Source organism: Phalacrocorax aristotelis, chromosome 7 (assembly GCF_949628215.1).
Source record: "Phalacrocorax aristotelis chromosome 7, bGulAri2.1, whole genome shotgun sequence".
NCBI classification, from domain to species: domain Eukaryota; kingdom Metazoa; phylum Chordata; class Aves; order Suliformes; family Phalacrocoracidae; genus Phalacrocorax; species Phalacrocorax aristotelis.
Genome location: NC_134282.1, coordinates 19,318,977 through 19,331,480, shown reverse-complemented (window position 1 = coordinate 19,331,480; position 12,504 = coordinate 19,318,977). Strand labels below are relative to the sequence as shown.

The following is a 12,504-nucleotide window of genomic DNA, read 5'->3' as shown; positions in this document are numbered from 1 at the left end:
GAAAAAATGTAAATAAATGTCCCTGTCCCACGCCTGTCCTCATTATCTCAGGAATCCAGAGTGTGCTGGCCCTGCCTCCCAGCCGTATTTCATCCCAGCCATTGCCGCTGGCCGCAGACCAAAGCAGTGATGATGGGGACAGAAGGAGGCTGTGCCTCAGAGTCCGCCAAGACCCCCAGACCGGGAGAGCCACAGTACCTTCCCACCCCACAGTGCTAGATGTCATAGGATGAGCAGGGGGCTTGGTGACCTGGCTGTCACCACAGGCCACCTGGCCACAGGGACATGAGGATGGGAATGCTTTCAGGTCCCTGTTGCCCACCTGGTGTCCCCAAGCAGTGGGGTGGGGGCTTGTCCGCTTCCCCTTCCTGCTCCGAGATCAGCCGCTAATGATGTCTCCCGACCTGCTCGCAAAGATCGTAAATTATTTAGCTCCTCATCAGGGCAATTAAATTAACTCGTCATTGCAGGCCATGAATATTTCAGGGGGGCAGGGACCAGGGAGCTGCAAGGGGGGTGGCAGGGCTGGGGCTGAGCCCCGTCCCTCAGCCAGGATGTGGAGCGAGTCATTGTCAGCCCACGGGAACCAGAGGGAGCAGGGAGAAGGGGCTGGGGGGTCTCTGAGTGGGGGGCTTGCAGATGGGTGCCTGGCGGTCTGGGTCCCACGGCTGGCCCTGTCTGCCCAGATTACTTCCACTGGCTGCTGATGGAGTCCAGGTGCTGGGCAGCCCTGGCCTCATCCCTGAAAGCCTCCTGGACCCCATATCACCCCCCCTTTCTGGGGAGAGGGAACCTGGGTGTTGGTGGCACCACAATAGTCTGCCTCCACCCCAGGGACCCCATGTACCCCCTGCCCTTCCCTTGCCCCAGGCTGTGCCGGCCCCTGCCTGCCACCCTCCCCGGAGCCTGCAGGATCTCCATCAGGATTTCTCTTTCCTTTCTTCCTTGCACTGAACAATTAATAATTTATCCCATAATAAAAGAGGAAATGGTTAATGAGATGAAAACAAGCCAGAAACATCTGCTGGGGTTGCTTTCATCGCCTCCCCGGGCCGCCTGCACAGGAAGCAGCGGTGGAAGAGGGCCGGGGTGCTGGGGGTGGGGGTGGGGGGCCTGCGGCAGCAGGAGGCTGTCCCCCACACCCAGCCTTCCTCACCACAGCCCCCTCCTCCTCAGGGACCCCTAGACCACCCCAGCCCAGTACCCTCTCCTCACTGTACCACCAAAACCTGGCTGAGACCTGCCAGGCTTGAATCACGAATGGTGCTGGGTGTCCAGCCATGGGGGTGTCACCCCAAAACGGGCAGTGAAACTCCCAATGCTTTAACTGGTCTGGCACTGCCTGGCATCCCCAGAGATGCACTTGGCTGCTGGAGGGGGACCAGACTGTTCCCTCCATCCCCTCCGTCCCCTCCGTCCCCTCTGTCCTCTCCATCCCCTCTGTCCCCTCCATCCCCTCTGTCCCCAGCCCCCATGCCCAGATGTTGTTCATTACTGGTGATCCGATCTTCAGCGAGGGGGGCTGCCCCCAGGACCTGATGCTATCAGGGTAGCAATGTAACCCCAAACACTGCCGTGGTGTTGGGGGAGGGGGGGGGATGCGGGGACTGGGCACAGCACCCTGCCAGCAAAGGGGACTGCAGAACTGTCCTCCTGGCTCAGTGCTTTGCTGAGATTTATGGGGCCCCAGGAGGAAGCTTATTTTGGGACCATTTATTTCAGCAATGGCTTTGTGGCACTTGAGGAGAGGTGCAATGGGACACAGCCAGCATGTGGGTGGGGATGTGGGGCACTGGGGAAGGCAGGGAGAGGGGGCATGAAGAGCGGGAAAGGGGCGGGCAGGGAAAGGGAAGGGGAAGGCAGCAACGCCCGGAGGCTGCTGACACGCAGCCAAGACCCAGGCTGGAGGGAAGATCCTTCCCCAGACAGCCCACCACCAGCTTGGTCACAGGAGGGGACTGTGAGGACCTCATGGAGGCCCTGGGCTGGCAGGGTGGAGACAGGCTGGAGTGCTGCTGGGATGGCAGTTTGGGCAGGGGGAAGAAGGGTTTAGGCAGGATGCTGCCGCCCGCCTCTGCTTCCAATTTAGCTGATCCTTGCCCTGATCCCTGCAGCTCCCTAATCTGTTTATCTTCCAAAGCCGTTAAGTTAATTCGGAGACCAGCAAAATCCCCCAGCTCTAATCCCAGCCCACCCTCCAGTTTAGCCGGGTTCGGCTCAGTGGGTCTGGCCAGGGTATGGCTGCCAGACACTGCCACTGCCCAGCACGGAGCCCCTCACCACTGCAGAGGAGCAAGGACCTGCTCCTGCAGGCTCCCAGCCCCAGCAGTCCCCACGTCCCTCCCAGGGCCGGGTGCCACTAAGGGCCACCACAGGGCCAGGTGGGCCTGATGACAGCTGGGGGAGATGGCCTGTCACTCTGCCCGGCACCTGGCCCTGCTCCTGAGAGGTGTTGCAGAAAAACTGACGTCAGCATCAGCTGGCATTTGGCTGACCTGGTCCATCCTGGCTGGGGATGGGGACAGGGGCCTCTGCCATGCACCACTGCAGTCTTGAGCAGGGCAAGGGTGGGCGGGTGTGCTATAAGCCCCTTCCTTGCTGTACCCTCTCCCAGGGCTGGGAGCATCTAGAGGGTCTGGGAGCACCCCTGGGGTACCTACTGGGAGCCATTGTCTCCACTCCCTGCAGTCACATGTCCCTTCTCGTGACACTGGTGACACCCCCTGTGCCACAGGTTGGGGTTTATTTCCCCAGAAGCTCATTTTTTTCACCCAGGGCCTCAGTGGGTGTGGGGGGGTAAGGGGCTAATCCCTTCCCAGAGGCCTCCAGGGCTTCTGGCATGGCTGTGGCCAGGCATCCCCTCTGTCCCACACCCTGCAGGGTGTGGCTGGTGGTCCCCGGGGGGCCAGTGGTGATGGGGAAGCTGTCGAGACATGGTGACACCCCCCAGCCACCCCCATGCTGAGGATCCTGGCATCCTGCTCCCCTCCCCCAGCCATGCCACTCTCCATCATCTCCTCATTCCCAGCCTGGTAATTGGTGGCCTGGTGACAGATGGGCTATTAACAGCTTAATTTCGGCTTCCTCTCTTCCTGCCCGACCCCCAGCCCAGGTGGGGACCAGCCCAGCAGGGTGCAGGGATGGGCACCATGAGGCCACTGAGCCCGGAGCCGGCAGGAGAGTACACGTGTGCCCATGTGTGTGCAACACACACTGGTGGGCAGCACTGCCCTGAGCAGCACCATGCAGCCTCAGCTCCCCAGCATTGGGGGTGCATGGGGGAGACCCCCATCCCTGGACATGGGGACGGTGCCACAATGCCCCTTGCCCCACCACCCACAGCGATGCCACCGGGGCACGTGCACGCAGGTGCCAGCAGCTGTCTTCCCTCCTGGCCTCACCCTGCCCTTGTTTGCTCCCATAACGGCAGCGGCATTTCGGCTCCTTTGTGCCGGCAGATAACAGGGGCTGCCGCCGCCTCTGAAACACCCGCTGGCAGCCCAGGCACTGCTGCCACCCTGCACCCTGAACCCAGCAGCAGGCAGGGGTGCTGGCAGAGGTGTCAGCAAGGGGGTGCAGCCAGGGTGGCAGGTAGAGGCATGGGTGCAGGCAAGGGGTATGTGTAGGAAAGCAGGCAGGGATGCATGGCAGTACAGGCAGCATTGCAAGCAGGGGGTATGGGCATGGAGTGCAGGCAGGTTTCCCAGCCCCACTGCTCCTCTTCTTCTGCCCTCAGGTCCATATCCAGCCTAGGCGCCTGTCCCCAGCACCCCCTTGCCCGGGCAGTGCCTGAAATCACGTCTTCCCTCCCCATCCCTGGCAAAGACAGCCAGAGACAGCCCAGGGCTTATGTTGGGCCCCCAAAGGCCACCCTGCCGGATGGAGGCCTGGCCGTGTTTCAAAGGCGCTCTTGTGTTGTATAATTTATCGGCTGGAGATAACAGCCGAGCAGCTAATGAGGGGGGGGAATTGCACCCCGCTCCAGGGAACCTGGCACCACGGGCACCGGGGCTGCCAGGATTCGCCATGCTGGGAGCATGGGTACCTCCCCAGCCACAGCAGGACAGGGGAATGTCCCAGTGGATCCCATTTTGCACTTGTATGTTTTGGAGGTGCCCCAAAGCAGAGGCAGAGACGGGGGCACCAACTATGTGCTCCCCACCACCACAGGCACGCCTGCCCCGGCCACCCCAATGCACAGAGACCCCAGGGGTTACGGCACAACCAGAGCAAGGGCATCCTGCAGTTAGCTTTTGGGGGGCTCTTCACTCCCAGGCACTCATGGCCTGGGTGCCCCCTGCAGCCCAGGGGAGGGGGGCAGTGGGCATGGGGGAGCCACGGGGTAGGGGAGGACAGGTCCCATGGGCACAGGGGCAGCACCTGGCGCCGGATCTGGGGAGGGTTTATTTAATTCCAGATAAGGTGACGCCAGGCACCTGGCTGGCAAACAGGCACTCCGGAGGTAACGGCACCAAAGGCAGTGCCGACCCGCCCCGAGCACCCGCCAGCACCCACGCCAGGACCATCTGCTCACCCCCTGGCAGCACAGGGCTGGAATTAGCTGGGCACATGGCCACCCACGCTCCTGTGGCACAGTCTGGCATGGCGCTGCACGGCACAACATGGCATGGCATGGCACAGCATGGCACGGGGTCAGTGAAGCAGTGGACACACAGGCAGAGTCAGGGCAGATGGGGAGGTGGTGCAGGGAGAAGCAGGGTGCCCCATCCTCTGCCAATCCCAGCCGGATTTACGCCAGGGCCAGCCATCCCCTGGCTGATCCTGCCCCATGGGCTGCCTGAGCGTGGGGCTGAGGAGGGGGCTTGGCACTGTGGCCATGCCCCACAGTCAGCCCCTGGGGGCTCGGGGCCGTGCCAGGCTCCTGCTGCCACCCTGGCCCCGTGGCATCTGGGGGGCACCTGGAAACCTGCCCCTTCTGCCCTCCACCAGCTGGTCCCACAGGTGGCTGCGTGCCTTTGATCCCCACGCGGGGCTGTGTCCACCTGTGCCCAGGGTCGGGCCTCAGCTGTGCCCTGGTCCCACAAGGGCAGGGAGACAGACGGTGCTGCTGGCTGGCAGGAGCCGCAGGCAGCGGCGTCCATGGGGGGCTGCCTTGCCGGCTGGTGAGCACAGCCCTGGCTGCCTGCTGGCCTGCACCAAGCATGCCAGGTCTCAGCAGGGGCAGGCAGGGCCAGCCAGGTGGGGTAGGGCCAGGGTGAAGCCTTTGTGTCATCCTGCAGTGGCCCTGAGAGCCCAAGCAGAGGGTACAGCCATGCGAGGGCCCCCCAGCCTGAATCGCACCAGGCTCCCAGTGTGTACCCCTGAGTGGGAACTGGCACCCAAAAAACAGCCCTGGGCCCCACAGCTGGCCGCAGCCTGGTGGGTCACATCCCTCCAGAGCTGTACCCTGGGAATGCTGGAGGGAGCAACTTGTCAGCCTGGTAAGCCTGGCTGGGGTTTCAGGGTCCCCTTCCAGCACACACTCTGGAGGTGCTCTGCCATGCTTGGCGTGTTGCTGCCACCCCCTGGCAATGTGCACAGTCCTGGGTGCCCCCCATAGCCCCCCACACAGGGGTGCACAGGCCCCCCACAGCCCAGCCCCACACCCCCCACAGCAGGCAGGGGCACCCTGGGGTGCAGCATGCTGGGAGGGTGCAGGGACCTCATGGGGAGGTTCACACCCCACACCTTGCACCAGGTGGTGGGGCCTGGGCACGGCCCCACATATGGCCCCACATTTAGGCAGGCAGGGTTGTGCTTCCCTGGGTGGGCAGAGCAGGGAGGGGGTGCAGGGCTGGGTGGGGGAGGTCACCTACCCAGACAATGATTAGAAGGAGCTGAGGTTACATCCCACCACATTAAGGCTGTCCCCACTGAGTGCCACCGCCACAGGGTGACCTCGCTGTGAACCACCCGTGCCCACCCCCCCAATGGGCCACCAGCCCCCTCTTGCCAGCTCCCCTGTCACGCCACACCAGCGTCCCTGCTGTGTGTCACCACGCTGTCCCATCTCACTGCCTGTGCTGCGGCGATGCGCTAGCACTTTGCCACAGCAGGGGACACAGGGTAGAGGGGTCACACCTGGGTGGGTCTGGGTACCACACATATCTTGTGGCAAGCATCCCAGCACGGATGCTGGGGGCACCTTAGCTCGGGGTACCACTGCGAGCCATGTCCTGGAGATGACCAGCTCCTGGGGACAGCATGGGCATTGACCCCACATGGCCACCTCACTGCAGGCACTGGGGCCGCACACGGGGACCTGCATCCCATAGATGTCCCCACTCATGGCCTTGCCACCCCCAGTGAGCTGCTGGCATGGGTCACACACATGACGCCATGCCACCTGCCTTCCCCAGTCCCCGCAACACCAGGGGATGAGTCCCAGCCACCCACTTCTGTGCCAACCCCCTCAGTGCCATGTCCAGTGGGCACCCCCTGCCCAAACAGGGCGCAGGGTCCCCACTGCCATGTCTCACCAGAGCCAGGGAAAAATCAGTTCAGGCAGGCTGGCAGTGGCATTTGGGGACCAAGGTGGCCAGGGCTGAACTCTTGACCCCACACCGGCAGCCCCCAACCAGCTGCCAGGCGTGTGAGCACCCCATGGCGCCCCAATGTGTGAGTGGCCACCAGCTCTGCCAGACCCCCCCTCCCCCCTCATGGTTCATCGGCAGGCCACGGGTGACAGCCATCGCCTGCCCCTCCCCTACGTGGCTGGCGTGGGAAGGGGAAGGAGCCGGCGGGGGCTGAAGGGCCCCAGCCCCATCCCTGGCTGAGTCCACGCAGCTCATGACACAGATGCCCAGCTGCAGCCGGGGGCCCGGGTGAAGCCCTTCTGTCCACACCTCGAGGGGGGCGGGGGCCAGGGGACGTGAGGCCCTTTGCGGGGCAGTTGGGACCTCCCCACGCAGAGTTCCGCTCGCTGCGGGTGGGGGGCGCTCCGGGCCGGGCCCCGCCCGTAACGGTGGACGACGCCGTGGCGTGCGCGGCTACGCGCGGTGCCATCCGCGGCCTCGCAGCTCCCCCTGCCGACACCCGGCCGGGCTGGCCGGCACCCCCTGCCGCACAGGCACCCCCGGAGGGGCCCAAACGCATGAGCCCCCCCCGCGGCCACAGGCTCTGCGGAACCCTCGTGTGCCAGCCCACGGCGATGCGGCCACGCCGAGGGCCCTGGCAGCCCCCCCATTTCAACGCACCTCCTTCTGCAGCGCACCCCACTGCAGCACACCGCAACTGCTGCGCACCCCATTGCATTGCCTGCGCGCCCCCCCCCCCCCCGCCCCCCGCAGTAGCAGTGTCCCCGCCAGCCCCGGCTCCGGGGGTGCCAGCCCATTGACCCAGCCGGGAGTCTGCGGCGGCCCCGATGCACAGCGCCGCACAGCGCGGCACGGCGTCTCCCGCCCGCAGGACGGTCCGGGCTGCACCCCACGACAGCACCGGCGGGCACTAGGACTGCACGGACACCCGCCGGCGGCCAGCAGCAGTGCGCAGGCGCGGGGAATTTCCCCGGCCCCTCCCGAGGCTACTTCCGTCCTGCGGCGGAAAGGACGCCTGCGTAGCAGGGCGTGGCGGAAGTGAGGGCGCGTCATCGGCGTGCGCCGGGCGGGAGCGGGGACGCGGGGCAGCCGCCATGGCCGGGATCCTCTTCGAGGACATCTTCGACGTGAAGGACATCGACCCTGAGGGCAAGAAGTTCGACCGTGGTGAGCGGGACCCCGCGCCGCCTCCTGCCCGCTCCCCGCTCTGGGCCGGGGCTGCGGGCGCTGCCCTCCGGCGGGGTGCCGGACCCTCAGCTGCCCCGCCCCCCACCCCCGCTCCCCGGGTCCCCTTACCCTTCCCGCCGGCGGGGGCCGCCGTCCCCCAGTCTCCGGCGCCCCAGAACAGCTTGGGTGCCGTTCCAGGGTGGGAACACGAACGGCCCGGCACTGGGACCCCGCTTCCACCCGGCCCCGGGGGGGGTCTTCTCTGCTCTCCTTCCTGATTCTGCCGCTCTCCCCAGTTTCCCGCCTACACTGTGAGAGTGAGTCCTTCAAGATGGACCTTATCCTGGACGTGAACATCCAGATCTACCCCGTAGACCTTGGTAAGCTTATTAGGCTGCTAGTTCAGAACAGGCTGGGATGAGGTGAGGTTAGAGGCATGCGGTGGTGCTCGGAGCAGGGAGGCTGAGCTTTCTGTGAACAAGGAATGAGCTGTGTCAGATTTCCTTGGGTCCCCATGCAGCACCCAGGTTGCAGGAGGTGCTGGGCACTCTAACTGTGCTGGGGCTGATCTGGATTGTGGCTCTTTTCACTGTGACTTGTGTGCTCATCTCCGGCCTATTCCCCACAGTTGCTGCCTAGTGAAACTGCCTCAGCTGGTGGTAGCCAAGCTTTGAGGGAGACCTTCTGAAATAAGCTTTTGTGGCTAAATGTACTAAACAGGTGAAAAAGAGAGTCCTCCCCTCAACAAAGCACAGAAGGGCTGGAGCAGGTGCTGGTGCTGTAGTGTCTCACGTACCTGCCCAGGGCCCAGACAAGCTTTCTGGGACTCTCCCTGTGAATATGTTGCTGTGTCCCATGAAAACACCAGCAACAGTGTCCTGGTGGTACTGGTCTCCTCTGTGGCGGTGACCAATGTCTGTGAGGAATGGGGAGATGGAGGATCCAGTGTGATCTTTTCCTCCTTCCCCACAGTTCTGTTGGAGGATTGAATGTACGGATGGGGCTTTGTGCTAACCTTCCCGGGGCAGCTCCTGGCCACCACCCCAGGATCTGCTGTAGTCACTGCTGCCCTAGCTACACCCACCACTTTCTCACCACTCCTCTGCTCTCAGGGGACAAATTCCGCCTGGTCATCGCCAGCACCTTGTACGAAGATGGCACCCTGGATGATGGCGAGTATAACCCCACAGACGACAGACCGTCCAGGTACGGGGGTCCAGCCGGGACCCACTTGATTTGGGGGTGGGTGAGGGAAAGGTGAAGTGCTGAGGAGCTGTGAGGTACCTTCTCCTAAAGGACGCTCAGCTGGGGGAACACCCGGGTTTGACTCTTCTCTGAGCTCCCACCATCCCATCGCAGGGCAGACCAGTTCGAGTACGTGATGTACGGCAAGGTGTACAGGATCGAAGGGGATGAGACCTCCACAGAGGCAGCCACGCGCCTGTGAGTGCCTGTCAGCAGGAGGGGAACGAACATGGTGCCCCAGGGTGGGATGGGGGAGGCACCAGGACCCCAGCCTGGGTCTCCCATGCAATTCTCTGCTCTCACCACTCCCTTCCTCATGCCCCAGCTCTGCCTACGTGTCCTATGGGGGGCTGCTTATGCGGCTGCAGGGAGACGCAAACAACCTGCATGGGTTTGAAGTGGACTCTCGAGTTTACCTGCTGATGAAGAAGCTGGCCTTCTAGGAGACCTCCTGCTTCTGTGGGCTGCCCCAGAGACATTCTGCTGGCGAGCAGACAGGAGCCCTTTGACCCCAAATCCTGCCCCAGCTTCCATGCTCCTTGGCCCGTCCAGAAAAGGGGAGGAGGGGGCAGCCCCCCTCCTCATCCCAGCCTATTCTGACTCCTGCTGGGGTCCACAGCCCCCTCCTGCATGGAGAGAGGTGCCTGGCAGCTGAGTGGAGACTGCTGGGTGCTCCACAGTCCTCTGCTCCAAAAGCAGGCTCAGCCCTGGCTCTGGCTGGGGGCAGTGGGACTGGGACAGCCACCTGTCTGCCTCAGGGCTGCGGACTGCTTCCTAAGGAGCTGGCCTGAGGCAGGCCGGGCTTGTTCATCATTAAACTGGGATGTGTTTTTTATATCTGGCTCTGCTGGCTGAGAGATGAAGCTGGCGGGGAGGGGGTATGCCTGTGCAGGATGCAAGGGGGCCTGTACCACTTTCCCAAAGGATGGACAGCCCAAACCTGCCTTGGGCTCTTCTCTGCAGCCCCTCTGGGCACGGTGTATGCTGGGGCAAGGGAGAGACAGGTGGGTGCATGGGACAAGGAGAGGTAGCTCCTGTCTCTAAGTGGGACCGGGTGCCCTATGGAGCCCCTTTGCCCTGCAGAGCTGGCAGCTGCCGCGGGAGGGAGCTGGGCACTGAGGAGAGACTCCAAGCACCTCCCTGGGGGGCTGCCTCTTACTGATCCCCTGGGGGTCTGTGGTCCCCCTGCCAGGGCCATAGCAGGGGGGAAAGGAGGACACAAGGCTCTAGAAAAATAGCTCTTTAATTGTAAAGCATTCACAGTGGAGGGGTCTGCCTGGGTGGGAGCAGGGCACCGACTGGCGCACGGGTGTTGCTGCTGTCTGCCTCTGTGGGCCACATGGTTGCCGAAGGCCTGAGGAGCAGGAGCCAACCCTTTCCCTGCAGGCACCTTCCTGGGCACCCAGAGTACAGCTCAGTGTCCAGCAGGATTGCTCTGACCTGGGAATGGGGATGAGCCCTGTGCACAGCCTTACTGGGCCCCACACTGGAGGTCTCTGCCACCCCCCTAGCCCTGCTTGCATAAGTCCTTGGCCAGGTTGTGGAAGAAGAAACGCAGCTTGCCCTGCACCAGCTGCCGGTAGGTGAGGAAGATGGCAGTGACGTGGGTCTGCTCCGTGGAATGTGGGGAGCAGCCTGGCTCCCAGGGCCCTGCCTGAGGGGCAAGAGTGGGACAGGGGGATGACAAAGCTGTTGTACCCAGTCCAGCGCAGCCGGCACCTGCACCAGGATGGCCTGGCTCATGGGGAGGTCTCACCTCCCAGCTGAACGTCTGGAGGAGCAGGAGGAAGGAGTTGGCGTGTTGGTAAAGCTGGCTCAGCTGCCTGGCCACACACTCTTGGGTCACCTGGCCCTGGGCCCCTGCCGCAGCGCGCACCAGCAGCATCAGGTCACAGAGGATCTCCCGCCGCTTGGTCTCGTTCTGGGGGAGCAGGCAGTGAGCAGGCTGGCCCTTGGGCCCGACTTATTCCTTTGCCCACCCTAGGTCTGGATGGGGTCTTCCACCCACCTGTGCCACCAGCTATGTCCACAGGCACCTTGTTCAGCATTTCTGGTGCCTGTGCCAACCTGGGGGCTCTTTCTCCACCCCTGTGGGCACCCCAGTGCCAGCACCATCCTCCCAGCCCCTCTCACCGATTTGGATTTCCACTGCTGGAGGTTGACACCCACCACAGGCAGCACCATGGGGCAGCTGAGGGTGCGCAGTTCCTGGCACTGGCCCTAGGCGGGAGAGGAGATGCTGAGGTCAGATACCAGCAGCTGTGCCTGTCCCTGGCCTTGGGTTCTGGGGGGAGACTGTATCCTCACCGCTCTCTTCTCCATGTCCTTGGCCTCCCCGATGTACTTCTGGATGAGCCTGTTGTCGCAGACCAGCCGTGTTGGGCTGGCATGGCCTTCTTCCACATGCAGGAGGAAGGATGTGATGAGGAGCAGTCCTGGGGGAGAGAGGATTGCCTTGGGCACCTTGCCGCCTGCCCTGGGCAGCTGGAGTCCCTCGCCCCAGTTCAGTGGTGGCCTTGATGGCCCTGTGGTGGGTGTGCAGGGGGAGATCTAGGGGTGCTGAGGGGTGCCTGGTGCTGCCCTCCAGTCAGTCAGCGCAGGTGCCCAGTGCTCGCTGGGGAGAGCTGGGGTTTCCTTACTGGTGGTGTGTGCCAGGTATTTTGACTCTGCTCCAGGTTGGGCTGTAGGTGGGGAGCAGAGCCATGCTCCCTGCGCAGACTGGCGCCAGCCCTCCCAGTCTGTGCCAGGAGCAGCTCCCGGTGTCACGTGCGCTTCGGGGAATCCCTGCCTGCAGTATCCTGCCGTGTACGTCTGCTCATCACTGCTGCTCTGGCCAAGGGCTTGCCTGCTGGCACTGCCTTCCCCAGCGCTGCTGGCACGCTGCTGCCACGCTGCTGCCCTGGACGCCTCTCAGCCATGCGGCTGCTATACCTAGTGACTGCCCTTTCTGGCAACATGCATCTTCTCTCCAAAGGCCCTTTGTGCATCCACCTGCCTCACTGCCTGCCTTGGCACTACACCTGTCCCCAGAAGCCCTCGGTGCATTCTGTTTCCCCAGGATGGGCATGGAGAGATGCTTTGGCTGCCCTTGCCAAGCACCGGTAGCGGCCAGGTCCAACCAAGCCATAGCTGCCCTTGGGGTTTGCTGCCCACCTGTGGGGCTCAGTTCTCAGGGTGCCCGTATGGGGACACTGGCTGTATGGGCACGGTGCTTGCTGCCAATGCAATGCCTCTTCCTACTCGCTCCCGTCCCCCCTTTTAGCCACGGACTCACTGTTCAGCTCCATGCTCAGCTGGGGGCTTCGGCCCTGCATCTTCCACCCTGGGGCCAGTGGCTGCTCCCCGGCTCCCGTCCCCCTTCCATGGAGGGCAGCAGTAGCGCGGGCTCCCCACGAGCCGCCCAGCAAGGACGGAGGGCCGGGGGCCAGGAGTGCTCCTGGAGCGGCACGGCTCTCCGGCTCCGGCCTGGCCGCCCAGCCGAGGCAGTGCGATTTCCTGTTGTGTCGCCGCTGACCTTCGAGCAAAATCGCAGCAGGGGCCCCGGGCCCGGGGGACG

At 63.7% G+C, this 12,504-nt stretch overlaps 2 protein-coding genes across 4 annotated transcripts; one reads left to right on the top strand and one right to left on the bottom strand.

Moving 5' to 3' along the window:
* The first annotated feature begins 7,113 nt into the window (after positions 1 to 7,113).
* POLR2H (RNA polymerase II, I and III subunit H) lies at positions 7,114 to 9,783 on the top strand. 2 transcript variants are annotated; one of them, XM_075099184.1, is made up of 5 exons: positions 7,114 to 7,703; positions 8,000 to 8,083; positions 8,816 to 8,909; positions 9,063 to 9,146; positions 9,274 to 9,783. In XM_075099184.1, exons 1-5 carry the CDS (start codon positions 7,631 to 7,633, stop codon positions 9,389 to 9,391), a joined length of 453 nt encoding a protein of 150 aa, XP_074955285.1. In that variant the 5' UTR covers positions 7,114 to 7,630; the 3' UTR covers positions 9,392 to 9,783. The 2 variants fall into 2 exon arrangements, with proteins under 2 accessions (XP_074955285.1, XP_074955287.1); XM_075099186.1 differs by lacking the exons at positions 8,816 to 8,909; positions 9,063 to 9,146 and having other exon boundaries at positions 7,555 to 7,703.
* A 392-nt stretch (positions 9,784 to 10,175) lies between these two features.
* On the bottom strand, positions 10,176 to 12,467 carry THPO (thrombopoietin). 2 transcript variants are annotated; one of them, XM_075099183.1, is made up of 5 exons: positions 12,223 to 12,467; positions 11,256 to 11,383; positions 11,082 to 11,168; positions 10,705 to 10,869; positions 10,176 to 10,602 (listed from the first exon to the last, which is right to left on the bottom strand). In XM_075099183.1, the coding sequence occupies exons 1-5, from the start codon at positions 12,260 to 12,262 to the stop codon at positions 10,456 to 10,458; spliced, it is 567 nt and encodes a 188-aa protein (XP_074955284.1). In that variant the 5' UTR covers positions 12,263 to 12,467; the 3' UTR covers positions 10,176 to 10,455. The 2 variants fall into 2 exon arrangements, with proteins under 2 accessions (XP_074955284.1, XP_074955283.1); XM_075099182.1 differs by having other exon boundaries at positions 10,176 to 10,869; positions 12,223 to 12,466.
* Positions 12,468 to 12,504: the final 37 nt, after the last annotated feature.